Source organism: Prunus mume, linkage group LG5 (genome assembly GCF_029339155.1).
Source record: "Prunus mume cultivar Tortuosa linkage group LG5, ASM2933915v1, whole genome shotgun sequence".
In the NCBI taxonomy this organism is placed as follows: domain Eukaryota; kingdom Viridiplantae; phylum Streptophyta; class Magnoliopsida; order Rosales; family Rosaceae; genus Prunus; species Prunus mume.
The window spans coordinates 20,226,649-20,240,957 of NC_142702.1; the positions used below are offsets into that span (position 1 = coordinate 20,226,649).

At 36.3% G+C, this 14,309-nt stretch overlaps 1 protein-coding gene, 1 long non-coding RNA gene and 2 pseudogenes across 2 annotated transcripts; 1 reads left to right on the forward strand and 3 right to left on the reverse strand.

Annotated features, from left to right (window-relative positions):
• Positions 1 to 59: 59 nt before the first annotated feature.
• Positions 60 to 1,520, reverse strand: LOC148917261 (uncharacterized; annotated as a pseudogene).
• Positions 1,521 to 1,845: 325 nt separating this feature from the next.
• LOC107881195 (uncharacterized) lies at positions 1,846 to 4,357 on the forward strand. Its single transcript, XR_001677859.2, has 3 exons — positions 1,846 to 2,141; positions 3,093 to 3,965; positions 4,085 to 4,357. It is a non-coding gene; the product is annotated as an uncharacterized LOC107881195 (long non-coding RNA).
• A 365-nt stretch (positions 4,358 to 4,722) lies between these two features.
• Positions 4,723 to 5,449, reverse strand: LOC103331856 (BON1-associated protein 2 pseudogene; annotated as a pseudogene).
• Positions 5,450 to 8,845: 3,396 nt separating this feature from the next.
• On the reverse strand, positions 8,846 to 9,641 carry LOC103331908 (BON1-associated protein 2-like). The gene has a single exon (XM_008234583.3). The coding sequence runs from the start codon at positions 9,517 to 9,519 to the stop codon at positions 8,989 to 8,991; it is 531 nt and encodes a 176-aa protein (XP_008232805.1). The 5' UTR covers positions 9,520 to 9,641; the 3' UTR covers positions 8,846 to 8,988.
• Positions 9,642 to 14,309: the final 4,668 nt, after the last annotated feature.

Below are 14,309 nucleotides of genomic sequence, written 5' to 3' on the forward strand. Positions count from 1 at the left end.
TATAAAACGATACATTGACCTCAACCTTGGAGTCTCTTAGGATAATATATTTTGCTTTTTCAGTCAAGGCAATCCAATTTTATCCTCATATATAGAGGTTTGATAAAGATGAGATCTCTCAAATCTCTGTTTGATTTTAATACGAAGTGGATGCATGAATCTCTTATCTTTGAGTGTAAAATATTTGGTATCCTTGCTCCATATATCTCCTGATTACCCCTCATAATTCTTTCTTTCTTCTAAGTTTTAAATATAGTGCCGCATAAACAATAACCTGCACAATGCCAAGAATGAAGATGTAAGGGCAAATTTGAACCATGGCCAGAGATTCTGTTGCTTTCAAACCTCACATGTCCCGGGACTAGTATTGAGTCAAAATGGGGCCGACCGTGCCCACCCTATTGACAGCACAATTGATGCAAACTTTCCCATACTGAAATCCTACTTCCGAAGTTGTACTATCATCTTCAATATTCAACTCTGATTCAGGTGGTTTCATAAATTAAAAAAAACTCTGATTCAGGTGGTGATATCGAAGAGGCAAGATTATCCAATTCATCATACCATTGTTGAGCAGCACCAAGCTGCCAACTCCTAAGAACTGAAATCCTAAGCTACTAAAAGCATGGAGTAGAATATTTTCTACTGTAGGATAATGGAACTTAATCTGGGCAAAAAAATGAATCAAAGAAAATAAGCTCTGCCAGGTAGGAACCTTCTCTGAAGACCCTCGTACATCCTCTATGCCTGAAACTTCAGTACCGGATCCTCCTGCCTGGCGCCATATACAACCTTCTTGTAATTGTTCTACAACCTCAGTATCCACAGGGACATCTACATTTAACTGTATCCACAGGAATTTACCATGCCTATATAAAGTTGAAATAAGGCATGGCTTCATTCACCACTCATACCTTAGGGTTTCACATGGTAAATTAATTTCAAAACAATCCATCTCCAAGGCACTTCTCATAAGCACTAAAAGTTCATTCCTAATAACTTAGAAGTTCACTCAAATGGACTACAACTTAAAAGTTAAAGACAAGTGACCACGGATTATTGGTGAGGAAACAATAGCACTTGAAGGGTTTGTTCTACCTTCGGTTTATAATGAAGAGACGATCGTCAATGGATTTGATCAGATGCCAAGGAAACATTAGTGACTGTAAATCAAATTCTTCAGACCTTGTATCAGCATTACTTCTCAAACCTAGACCGAGCATGATCCAAGTCCAAAATCGATTACCCTTCTTATTAGTATCGCCCACTGGATAGAGGGTTTCTAAAACCCGCCTCCCCATATCAGCTTTCCTGATGGCATGATTCTAAGTAGATACAGAGACCCACACACGTAAACTGGCAAGTTACAAAACTATGCAAAATAGCCCCAGCATCATAATCACATAACACAAGTTACAAGTCAATGCATACCTCTGAATCAAAAAAATATAGGCAATCCTCATCGGCAATATAAAATGAGGCTGCAGGGCGTTCCTAACTTCGATGATTCAAAATTTCCATCCTCGAAACCTGGCCTGAAATCGATTGCTCTTCTGTCGACAACAATAACCAGTTGCCTCAATCACAGCCCTAAAATGGTCATTTCTGGTATTTAGATCGTATAGCCGCGCGGCTATACTATTAAAATATTCTAATATATTTAAAGCGTATCGCCGCACGGCTATACTGTTTAAATATTTTCGAATATTTTAATAGTTTAGCCTTAAATATTTTAAAATATTTTAACAGTACAGCCGCCCGGCTATACGCTTTAAATATTACCAACTCTGAATATTAAGAGTTAAGTAATTTTATAAAAGTACAGATCGCAAGAGAATAGCCGAGGGACCGACGGGGGACATCTTTTTTTTTTTGGTCGAAAAGGTGAAATGATCATTGAAATAGCATCCAAATACAGACCACCAATCAAAAGACAGGGGACATCTCAATTGGGCACAGATGTTACGAGGTATAAACATAAAATTGATCGCAGACAAGGAGGGAGACAATGGACCCGAATCACGCTCCTTATCTTAATCTCTCCGCCACCGTCATCACAGCCAAAGCATACTCTGGCCTCCGCCTCGCAAAGCCCTCCATTTCCCATGGAACCCGAAACCCTCTTCTCATCCCACCAGCAGGTAACTTAATCATCTTCTCGCTCTTATTTTTCTATCACTTTCTGAGTATTTTCTCAGGAAAAAGCTGATTAATTGATTCTAACTCCATTTCTTATGAAACCATAAAAAAAATTGCTCCTTTTAAAGTTGGTTCTGTTTGTCTTGCCAGAAAATACTTTCCTTTCTGTCTATCTCTCTTTTAAATTTTGTTGTATGGAATGGGGCATGTGAGCAAGCTTGTTTTGCAGAAAAAATAAAATACAAGTTCCGAAAGTTTGTTCTTATTTACACTCTGTGTATAATGCTAGTGTAAGGTTAACAGAGCATGGCTGGAAATTGATCAAAATGGACATGGTGGCTCAAACAAACTTACTTCAGATGAAAATTTGCGAGGTCCATCATAATTTGGATGTGTAACTTCTGTGTTAGAAAAGCAAAACTATCGTAGGCTTTCTGCTCAAGTAAATGTAAATTTTTTTGCTTTTGATAAGAACAAATCCTTAATGATTGGAAATGATCAATCGTTGCTTATCGGACTGAAAGTTAGATTTCTGGATGTTATGACTGCATAGTGAACATGATTATCATTATTTGTGACATAATCTGTGTTGGTTTGTACCTGGGCAAAGTATCTTTTAAGTTTTAAGATGTGTAGCAAATTTTTTTTAAATATGTTCTCTTTATTGCCCCCTAATATATGAAGTTCTTCAGGTTTTATCATTAATTGTGACATAATATATGAAGTATTGCCACCAATACTTCTTTCAAACCCCTTCACCATCTCACATAAAGTAACAGGCATCAAGGAAACTTCTGTAAATTTTGTTTCATGGGTTACAATTTCTTATCTGTACTTGCAGTTCCTTGCTATCAATAGTTACAATTCTTACATCAACCTCTCACTAACAGAGCATGCTCATTAGTAACTGTCTCAACCAACCTAATTGACTAGTTTCTAATCTATACATGCAGTTTAGATTGAAGGCTTTGATTGGTGATGCCCTTCAGGATATAACCATCTGCCCCTGCTGCGAGGAAGCTTGTCAATGGGAAAATCTCACTGGTCCAGGCCAACTTGAAGATTGAACCTCTATAACCGAGAATATTTCTCAAGTATGATACTACTACATATAGGTATTCATATTGTATATTATGACAAGCCAAAAAATATCTAAATAAATAGCAAATGAAATTTGTGAAATTCTAACCTCCTGTTCATGATTAACATCTTTCAAGTCATTTAAAATGAGAATAACTTGAAAAAAATTAACCCCATGAATTTGTATTCTAGCCAGAGCCGGCTGCCGACCGTAGTCAATGACAACTCTTAAGACATTAGTCCTTCCATTGAATTGCTCAAAGAAGTATGTCCGTGTGGTATTATTGGTCTCAATGTGGGATACCTGGTCATGTTCCACAAGTAGAAAGTTAACAATCAGTTGCTCTGGGCTGTAATGCCACATTGAGACCAGTAATGCCATACATATATACTTCTTTGAGAAGTTAAATGGAAGGATTAATGTGTTGTCATTGCCTACTGCGACAACAAGCTTTGGCTAGAATACAAATGCATGTGGTTAATTTTTTGCAAGCTATTCTCATTGAAGATGACTTGGAAGATGTTAATGATGGGCAGGAGGTTAGAATTTCACAAATTTCATTTGCTATTTATTTAGATATTTTTTGGCTTGTCCTAATATACAATATGAATACCTAAAGGTAGTATCATACTTGATAAATACTGTCGGATATAGAGATTCAATCTTCAAGTTGAACTCGACCAGTGAGATTCATATATGTATATAATGTGCCTACATGGTTCAAAAACTTATCTGAAAACAACTGGTCAGTATAACTCTCATACTGCTCTTTGGAGTCATTTCTGGAGCATAACTACACAATGAAACTTACTGATCTCTCTCATACAGCTCACTAATGAGTACACTTCACATATTCCCCTGCAGACACGCCATTCTCAATGTTTTTTTCGACATCAAGAGCAAAATAATGCAACATCAAAGCTAAGGAGTACCAAGAGCAGCTACGTATGCTGGTTAAACCAAAAGTAGGGCAGCAAGAGAAACTGCATGTATAGATTACAAACTAGTCAATTAGGTTGGTTGAGATAGTTACTAATAAGCATGCTATGTTAGTGAGAGGGTTGATGTAAGAATTGTAACTATAGATGTAAGATAGTTACTAATTAGCATGCAAGTTCATTTATAATTTCTTTTTTACTTATGAATCAACAAGAGAAAATTTGAGATTTAAATGAGAAAATATATAAGATACATTTGTGAGAAAGAGTTATTCATATGGATTATGAGAGTTGGGGGAATTGGTAGGAGAGGTCAGATGGTCATATTTCAATGACTACAGTTTCCTTAGGGAAAAAGTGAAGGTTCTCCCACAACTTTCATGGTTAAAATATGCTATCACATCACCAATAATATAAAGAAGAGTTGGGGGAATTGGAAGGAGAGGTCAGATGGTCATATTTCAAATGACTACAGTTTCCTTAGGGAATAGTATATTATATGAATGTCATTTGACCGATAATATAAAGATTGGTTAAGCATGAGTATAATCCAATCAGGTAATGTAAAAATGAATAAAATTGTTGCATAAAATTTCATGAACATTGTGAGTTCGTAGTTGGACAAAGTTTACTCCAGTATTTACAAACAAAAATTTGTGATTTGTGACAAGTAAACCAATCTTTTTCTTCAATAATTTCTCGGATAAGCCCCGCACCGAACCGGAATTCCAGTCGCCACGCCACTGCCGCCAAAGCTGCTATCTCCCACCGGAAATCCCATGCTCGAATGAGACGACGTCGTAGCACATGCTTTCAACTCCGGCACCTTCATCCTCACCGAAATATTCACAATCCCGTTCCTCTCTCCCCTGCGGTCTCTCAGTCTGTAACTCAAAAAATGCAGGTAGCCCTCAGGCACATAGTCGCCCATGAAATCCGACACCGGAATCTTCGCCGTTCCGATCGTCCTGACTCCGTAAGAAGTCTTGCATTGAACCTCCACCGTCAAGGACCTCGCCTGCATTGGCAAGTCGAGCACAAGCTTCTCGTTCCACTTGGGGTAGGCGCCGCCTTCGGTGTCCATGTCCGTGGTGCGAAACTGGCTGTCATTTTGGGCGCGGACGGTCGCAGAGGCGTTTTTCTTGATGGGTTTTCGATCTAATTGCAAGTTCTCGGCGGATATGACCGTGATTTCTAGCTTCCGGGACGTTGCTGCCATGGTTATGAAAAGTGGACCTTAGGTGTTTGGTGAATTGCTTGTGTTAATGGTTGTTGTGATGAGAAATAGTGTGGTGGGGCAATGCTTTTATAAGGGGGTTTGGAGGAAGGTTGTGAGGAAAGGGATGTGAAACAGGGACGTGGTTTCTGAGTTTCTTAAAATTCCAAATTTGGACTCAAACAAAGACGCGCCTGATTCTTTTATTTTTAAGTTTTTGAGTAAATTTCACTTTATTACGTGGAAGTTTTCTAAAATTTTGACTTTGCTACCTAAACTTTTTTCTTATTAACTTCGTACATAAAGTTCAATTTCCTTCTATTTTCATATCAACCGTCAATCAGCCGTCAAGAACTTTGTTAACTCATGACATGGTAATAAAGAGACCCACAAATTATTTAAAAATAATAAATACATTTATAAAACATGATAAATATTTATTAAAAAAAACTCTCTCCAACTCTTTCTCTATCATCCCCTCTCTCTCAATTACCAAAACATCAATTAAAAAGCAATTGAAAAAAAACCTAACCAACCCCCTCCTACCCCATCCCCAACCAGCCACCACCCCTTCCACTCCACCACCACCATATACCAACCACGAACACCCACCCCCTCTCTTTCAACTCATTTGGTAAGCTATTACTTCATCAACAAGATCACTACAACATCAAGAAAAAATTAAAACAGTAATGCTCATGGCAAAATATATGTTCAGAAGCATTTATTAATTGATCACCACCACTAACGAAAAAAGGTGAATAATTTGCAGAACCCAATCCACCCAGCAACGAAACAAACACTCTCATGTCCACAACCCATCCATTCCTCTGTCTCTATTCCCTTTCTCTCTCTTCGAACAAACGTGGGTCGAGTTTTGTCGCTGTCGCTGTGTTTGAAATCTGGTGAATGTACTCTTCAACTCAGATCCCCCTCCTCGACCCCAGATCCCCACCCCACCTCCTTGACCCAGACAAAACCAGCCTCCCATCCCTTAGATCCTCGGCCCAGATCCCCACCCCATACCTACCCCTACCTGTGTCGTTAAAGCATTTCCAACTATATGTCAAAAGTACCAAATAGACATTTAGCGTTAAAAATAACATCTTACATAACTCAACTGAATTTTCAAAGTTGATGTGGAATGAATATTTGAGGTTTAGTTGTTACTTTTAACTAGGTTTGGGCATTTGGACCCGAAACTTGGCCAAACCGCTCAAACCAAATCGATGGGTTGGGTTGGTTTGATTTTTTTTCAGTTTTTTTTTTGTCATCGGTTTAAACCCAAACCAAACTGAAATATATAGTTCGGTGTACGGTTTGCAATTCAAAACTACGGTTTAACCAAACCAAATAGAAGATATTAAAAAATTATTATAAGAAATATATGTATATATAGATATATAATACATAGTTTCAATCTTTTCTTTTTCTTCTCTCTCAATCTCTCTGTTTGTCTTGTCTTCATGAGTCCCTCTCTTTCTATTTTTTTTCTTCTCATTCTTCTTATATTTGACTTCACTCCCTATCCTCGTCTCCCTCTTCTTCTTTTAATTTTTTTAATTTTTTCTTTTATAAAGGAGGGTCCCACACCAAATGGTAGTCTCAGGCTCTCAGTTATGAATAAAGTGAATCGAGCTAAACGATGGGCCGCAACATTGGCCACACGAAACAGAAAACATAAAGAAGAATTGGGTAACCGTAAGGATTTGGTCGTGTGTTTGGAAAATTGTTGTAACGCTGAAAAACAAAATATAGTATCATCATGTGAAGGATTGAGATTCTTGGCGACCAATTTCAAGTATCATCTGGTAGTAGGCATAAAATCAATTGATTTAGCTGAGTTGGATAATATTTTCAGATCTCGATAAAGAATTGTATTAGTTGCAGTCGCTGCTATACATATGGGTGAATGTCATTGTCACGTGTTGATGCTGAACCACTTGTGCTTCTACGAAAGCTCTCCCTCTCTTCTATAGTTAACAGTGACACAAAGCATGACGTTCTCAAAGTCATTGGATAATTAAGTCAAATGTGGTCTGCCATATTCGACCGTGTGGCTGCGGTTTGAACGACGTTAACCCCACAGTTTCCCTAAGTTTCACGTAATTGGTTTTTATAGCATTAGGGGTAAAGTGAAGAAGTGCGACCACAACTTTCTTGGTTAAAATATTCTGTCGCAGTTGGAATGCATGTTGGTTCTCTCAAACCTCATTGTTTACTAGTATTTTTTGCGTACTTTTTGTTTTGATGAATCTCATCTTGACAGTTTGGGCAAATAATCGCACGGGTATTTTTCTTGGGTTTTAGATGTAGGTTTAGATGTAGATTTTTTGAAGTACTTTGAATGATGAATGAAGTCATCTATTTATAGGAGTCTCGGGTTAGGGTTTCGTAGAGAATAAACTCTTATTAAGATGAATTTATTCTCTACCCAAATTCATAGAAGATTGAGTCGGACTTGATTATATTTCCTTATTAGGATAATATTTGAATTAATGATATTATCTTATTAAATAAAGATAATATCTTATAATTAAGATATTATCCCTATTAATTAATTGACCAAATAAATTAATTCAATTAATTAATTTAACGGATAATATTCTTTTTCAACAAAAATATTTGCTCACACATTGACTATGACGTTATGCCACATTGTAAATGTGTTGTCCTTTCCAACAAAAAAAGTGTTTTTTAAGCGTTAGAGAAAGAAAAAAGGGTGGACATTTCCATGCCAATTTTCAAGATTAGACGGCAGGAGATATTTTATTGACTAGTTTACCAGAGTGTTTCGTCGTGTATAATACAATATAATGTTGGACTATTACTCTAATTCATTTGCAATAGTTCTTTTCTTTTTTTATTTGGAAGGGATGCATAATTCAAATTTGACGCATATACTATACGGAGATAACTCATATTATTCTTGATTATTATCATAATACTCTAATGATTGATAGGTCATATAACATGGTCTTGCTTGATTAATGACGTGCCCATGGTGAGCAAGCTCTGTAGGCTAGTTTAAGGCCGCAGGAGAAGATGATATTGTTCCATGTAGCTCTGGGTTTACATACGATAGCAGGAAAACTTGTGTGTAACCGAGGCTATCTCCGTCAATTATAGACTATCACGTGTAAAGTTATCACGCGTTGTATAACATGATTGACCAGGAATAGCGAAACAACGTTATTTTTTTCACGCAAGTGTTTCTCATAAGGTAGGCAAAACATCTCTTTCGCATAATTGAAAGGAGATTGTAAGTTAGAAAAAAAAAAATTATTATGATACATGTGGATAATAAATGCGGTAAACAATTCCTCATCGAGCAATTAAATTTTTGACCTACCCGTCATCTGAAAATATGAACGCCAATTGATTGACAATGCAAAAATTAGTGTGGATGTCATTCAGAAGACGATGCAAAGATTGTTTAAGCGCATGGATAACATAAAAAATCAGGGAATGTAAGTTGTAACAATGAATTAAATTGTTGCATAAATTTTCATGAACATTGGAAGTTTGTAGTTCGACAAAGTTTACTCCAATATTTACGCACAAATTTTTTGGTGATTTGTGACAAATAAACCAACTAGTCAAACCCTTTTTCTTCAATAATTTTTCTGATACGCCCCGTACCAAACGGGAACTCCAGTCGCCACGCTACCGCCGCCAAAGCTGCTATCTCCCACGGGAAATCCCATGCTCGAATGAGACGACGTCGCAGCACATGCTTTCAACTCTGGCACCTGCATCCTCACCGAAATATTAACAATCCCGTTTCTCTCTCCCCTGTTATCTCTCAGTCTGTAACTCAAAAAATGCAGGTAGCCCTCAGGCACAAACCCGCCCATGAAATCCGACACCGGAATCTTTGCCGTTCCGATCTTCCTGACTCCGTAAGAAGTCTTGCATTGAATCTCCACCGTGAAGGACCTCGCATGGAATGGCAAGTCGAGCACAAGCTTCTCGTTCCATTTGGGGTAGGCGCCGCCTTCGGTGTCCATGTCCGTGGTGCGAAACTGGCTGTCCTTTTCGGCGCGGACGGTCGCAAAGGCGTTTTTCTTGATGGGTTTTCGATCTAATTGCAAGTTCTCGGCGGATATGACTCTGATTTCTAGCTTCCGGGACGTTGTTGCCATGGTTATGAAAAGTGGACGTTAGGTGTTTGGTGAATTGCTTGTGTTAATGTTATTGTGATGAGAATTAGGGTGGTGGGGGAACATGCTTTTATAACGGTATCTGGAGGAAGGTTGTGAGGAAAGGGGTGTGAAACAGGGACGTGGTTTCTGATTTTCTTTTCATTCCAAATTTGGACTCAAACAAAGACGCGCCCAATTAATAGGTTACCAACTTCTAGGTGAGTTGACCTTGGGCTTTTGCTGGGCTGTTACGATTTTAGTGTTTGGGAAACTTCCATGCAACCGATATAATTTTTTCTCTTTCTCAAATAGAAATATTACAAATTTATAAATAAACTTAATTCTAAACATATATTTATAAAAAAATTCAAATACTATTTAAACATAAAAACACACCTAAAATCAACCCCAAAATCAATAATTATATATTTTTTGGGTGTGTTTATAAATGAGTTTTGATTTAAGTGTATGTAATGATAAGTTTTGGGTGTGTTTATAAAGTGTTTTGGGTGTTGGGTTTTTTTTATAATTTTAGCCCCCATTTTGGGTGTTTTAGTGAAACTCCCTAGAAATATATCCATATTTGCGTGACTTATTGCTCTCAAATCCTATCATTACGTGAGATATTTGCAAGAAAACTTCCTTGCAACAAAAATACATCCGTATTTATTTGCATGACTTATCCACTCTCTAACTCTTCTCGACCTTCAAATATTTAAAATTAAATAAGTGAGATAAATCACGTAAATCACAGAAAATTAGAAAACAAAGAGTTTTTTGTCATTTTTTTGGACGAAAGAAAACAAAGAGTGGTGGGGATATATATATATATATATATATATATCTACAGGGACGATTCCGTCCACATGCCCAAACTTATTTGCAACGGCTATATATGTCTACTCTCTGTTTCTCCGCCATAACGTGACTTGTATGATTTATTAGGTGATGTGCTGGAAGAGGAGAAATTACAAACTTGCAACTGCAGAGTAAATTCAATTCTGGCGTGTGGCGTGGTTGTAGAATTTTCTCAAGTCATGCTTTGGAACTGGAATCCCAGATTTTGAAGAGTAATAAATTGTTTGCCTCATTTCTGGACATTGAATGGAAATTGGCACCTAATGGCATTGAAGCTTCTATGAGTAAATTAATCTGCAGTCTCCTAATTGTGTATTTTAAAGTGAAATGATAATCGTGTTAGCTTTTCTAAACATATTTTATTAATTTGTTTACTTGCACTATTATTCTAACAATATAGTATGCCTTCTCTTATCAAAGACATTAAAATATATACGAATTCTTACTATACATTGATTTAGACACGTGGTTATTGGCTCGGAAAATATAAAAGTTATAACATTCTTTTTATTCTTTTTAATCGAATCCCTTAAGGACCCAAAAAATATAAGGACGAGGGGTTTCTCACACAAACTACAAAGATGTTATTGGGGTTCAAATATGAGATCACTGGTTTGCAACTTAAGGCCATTTTCCACTGGACTAGACACCATCGGCCTCTTAAATAGCTTAGTTTTATGAAGATTTTAATTTCTTTTATCATTCTAAAATTAAACCTCAACACTCTAGGAGAAATTTAAATATCAAATTCATGCAATTTAAATGGTAAGAATGTCAAATTTAAGGGATCATTTTCTAGCCGAGTTTATTGTATATCATTAATGAAATTTATGCAAGTATCATGCCATTCATTTATGGTGTGTCTGGCTGGATGCAGGAAAAAAAGATAGAAGTATGTAAATGCAGGGAAAACTTCAAGTTTGACAGAATCCCCTTCAACCTTTACTCATACGGTAGTTGAACAATTCTTTATTGAGAAACTGATCAATTACAGCACAACGCCTACAATACAATGGTACAGCCTATGTGCTGTGTTAATTTCCAGCTAATAGCCTAACTTGCTAACTAATCATCCACAATTGGTGGCGCTAACCCTTAAGAATTGCCAATTTGTCCCACTCAGCATATCAACTAGTCAAGAGAAGCTTCCTTGCATAATAAAAAAATATTTCATGCACCCTATCATTACATTCATCTATGATCGAAACTATAGGTGAAGATGTTTTTTTTTATTTCTATGTTTTGATTTTTGAAGTGCTCCTCACTAACATACATTATCAGTTGTTAAGGGAACTAAACTAAATTATATCTAAAAGTTTATTGGAATGGCACCACCAACCATGTTGCCAATGCATCACCACCTTGCCACAACCCTAGTCACAACCACTACCATTATTGCCCCATCGTCACCATATTTAGAGTATTCCACATTGAATGATGAAAGTTTTGCATTATAATATTTAGAAAGATTTTGAATCTCATCACGCATTGGCAATTGGCTTTAAGTTGGATGCTCAAAATCTAATATACCATCAGCACTATCACCACCAAAATCGCCCATAATACGTTTTTCCAACAATCTTCCACCATCAACAATCACTCACATACACTACCACAATCACCTTTTTTGTTATGCAAACTCGGCTATCACTATTTTATAAATTGATGTATCCAAATAAGAAGGTATAAAATTTATATTTAAATTTTGTTATTTTATTCAGTTAACCAAATAAGAAACTTTACAAGTTTCGTAATTTTATGTGAATACACACTGGATTTTCTATTTAAAAAAGGGATATTCATTGAAATGTCACCTGAACTTATACCTTAGTTTTAATTTGTCACTTGAAAAAATAATTTAAGTGAAATGTCACCTGAATTTTTCAAAATCCATGATTTGTCACCTCACTTCATCCAATTTTCCAACTATTTTCAAGGGTATTTTAGTCTTTTTATTTTCAAGAGTATTTTAAAAATGGAAAAATCATTATAAAAAAATTATGAAAAGACCCTTGAAAATTATAAAAATTATATATCTTTTCACATTTAATCCCCAGCCATTTTTACATTTAAGCTTTATTTTTTTAATAATAATTTTTTCCATTTTTAAAATATCCTTGAAAATGAAAAGACTAAAATACCCTTGAAAATAGATGGAAAATCAGATGATGTTAAACTCAGGTGACAAATCATGGATTTTGAAAAATTCAGGTGACATTTCACTTAAATTATTTTTTCAGGTGACAAATTAAAACTAAAGTATAAGTTTAGGTGACATTTCAACAAATATCCCTTCAAAAGGGTCAAAGGAAAGGGAGTCCCGATCCAATTTCCCTCTTGGATCCAATTTGAAGCACAAAGCTACTTTTTACTAGTAATATTAATGTAGGCAGGCAGGAAAAGGTTGGAAAAAGAGTTAATAATTAATAATAAGTCTGTAGCAACGTCTTTTCTTTGTGGGTTTGGCACCCGTGAATGTCCAATGTCGTTTCTTGTGTGCTTTTACACACCAAGCAAGTATACTTGTAGTCGTTGACTCGTTGGGTGGACAAATTCTTGATGACCATGTCAACTTTGATCATTTCCTTGAGCTTTTTGGGTTACATCACATACAATTTCCTTGAGCTTTTGGCCATAGTTTACAAATAACAATTGCAGCTTGATTGCCTAATCGCATTTAAGAATGAAAACCTTATGTCCAGTCAACCAAAACTTTTGCAATTTTGAGTTCTTAACATCTTATATCTACATCTCTTAAAATGCAATGTTTATGTAAGTAAAGAAACTTACATGTAACGGGGTGTATACTTCTTCTCTCTATTTCTCTTCTCACGCGCCTTGTTTTCTTATTATGCCAAAGAGAGAGAGAGAGAGAGAGAGAGAGAGAGAGAGAATAGTATACACCGAGATTACATTTCATGCAAGTTGTTTTCCTACATAAGGTATCATGACCTCATGAAGGGAATTGGTTGTTAAATTCTTCCCTAATCAGTTAAGATGCAATGTGTGACAAGATAGAATTGCCTTAGACCTACTCTTGGCACAGTGTAGAATTGTGAATGATTTAAGTGTTCTCAGCCATTGATGACATAAGTGATGACTAGGTCATTCGTGGCAAGTAGTCCTTTTCTACAATTATTTATCTCTCCAATGACTCTTTATCATTTAGGAACAACTCCCGAAATGCGACCTATGTAATGTTTTTCACATGGTATGGCATGCACAATACGACCCTAGTGCTTCTTCATACTTTCTTCTACACTCTCTAACTATAGCAATTGTTGATTTCGTCTTCGAAGGTCGAAGCATCAATGGAAGGAGCCCCAACGTTTTCCTATGACAATATGAAAGATATATATAAGAAATCAAAAATTCCAAATCAGGTTGTCACGTCCGTATAGAATCATTATCCCTTACGTTGTTTAACAATTTATCAAACGTCCGGGAATATGGATGCTTGAGGACCAGATAGGCAAAGAAGGTCAAAGAGTGGGCTAGAGATAGGATGCAAATAATGCACTGAACCAACTGAGGAGGGAGGAGGGAGGAGAGAGGAGGGGTTGGGGTTGGACCATTGGAGATATGGCAGACATGACACTGGAAAATGGGTTTGTGCTGGAGACGGTGGAGGTGAAAATTAGGCTATTGCTTAAAAGTGATTATTATTATTTTTTGATTTTATTGGAAGGGTAAAACTGGACTTTTAGAGTGTCAAAACTTAACCTAAATTGATGGTAGTTGACGTGTTATGTTATAGGTTATTAAATTATTACAACGACTAAGATTAAATAAAATGAAAGAAAATAAAATGAAAGAAAATGTGTAAATTCTAAATGCAGAGGTTTGGGATTCTTACAACACAACCCCTACAATATAATGGTACAGCTCATAAGCTCAGGATTTCCAGCTAATAGCCGAAGTTACTAACTAAT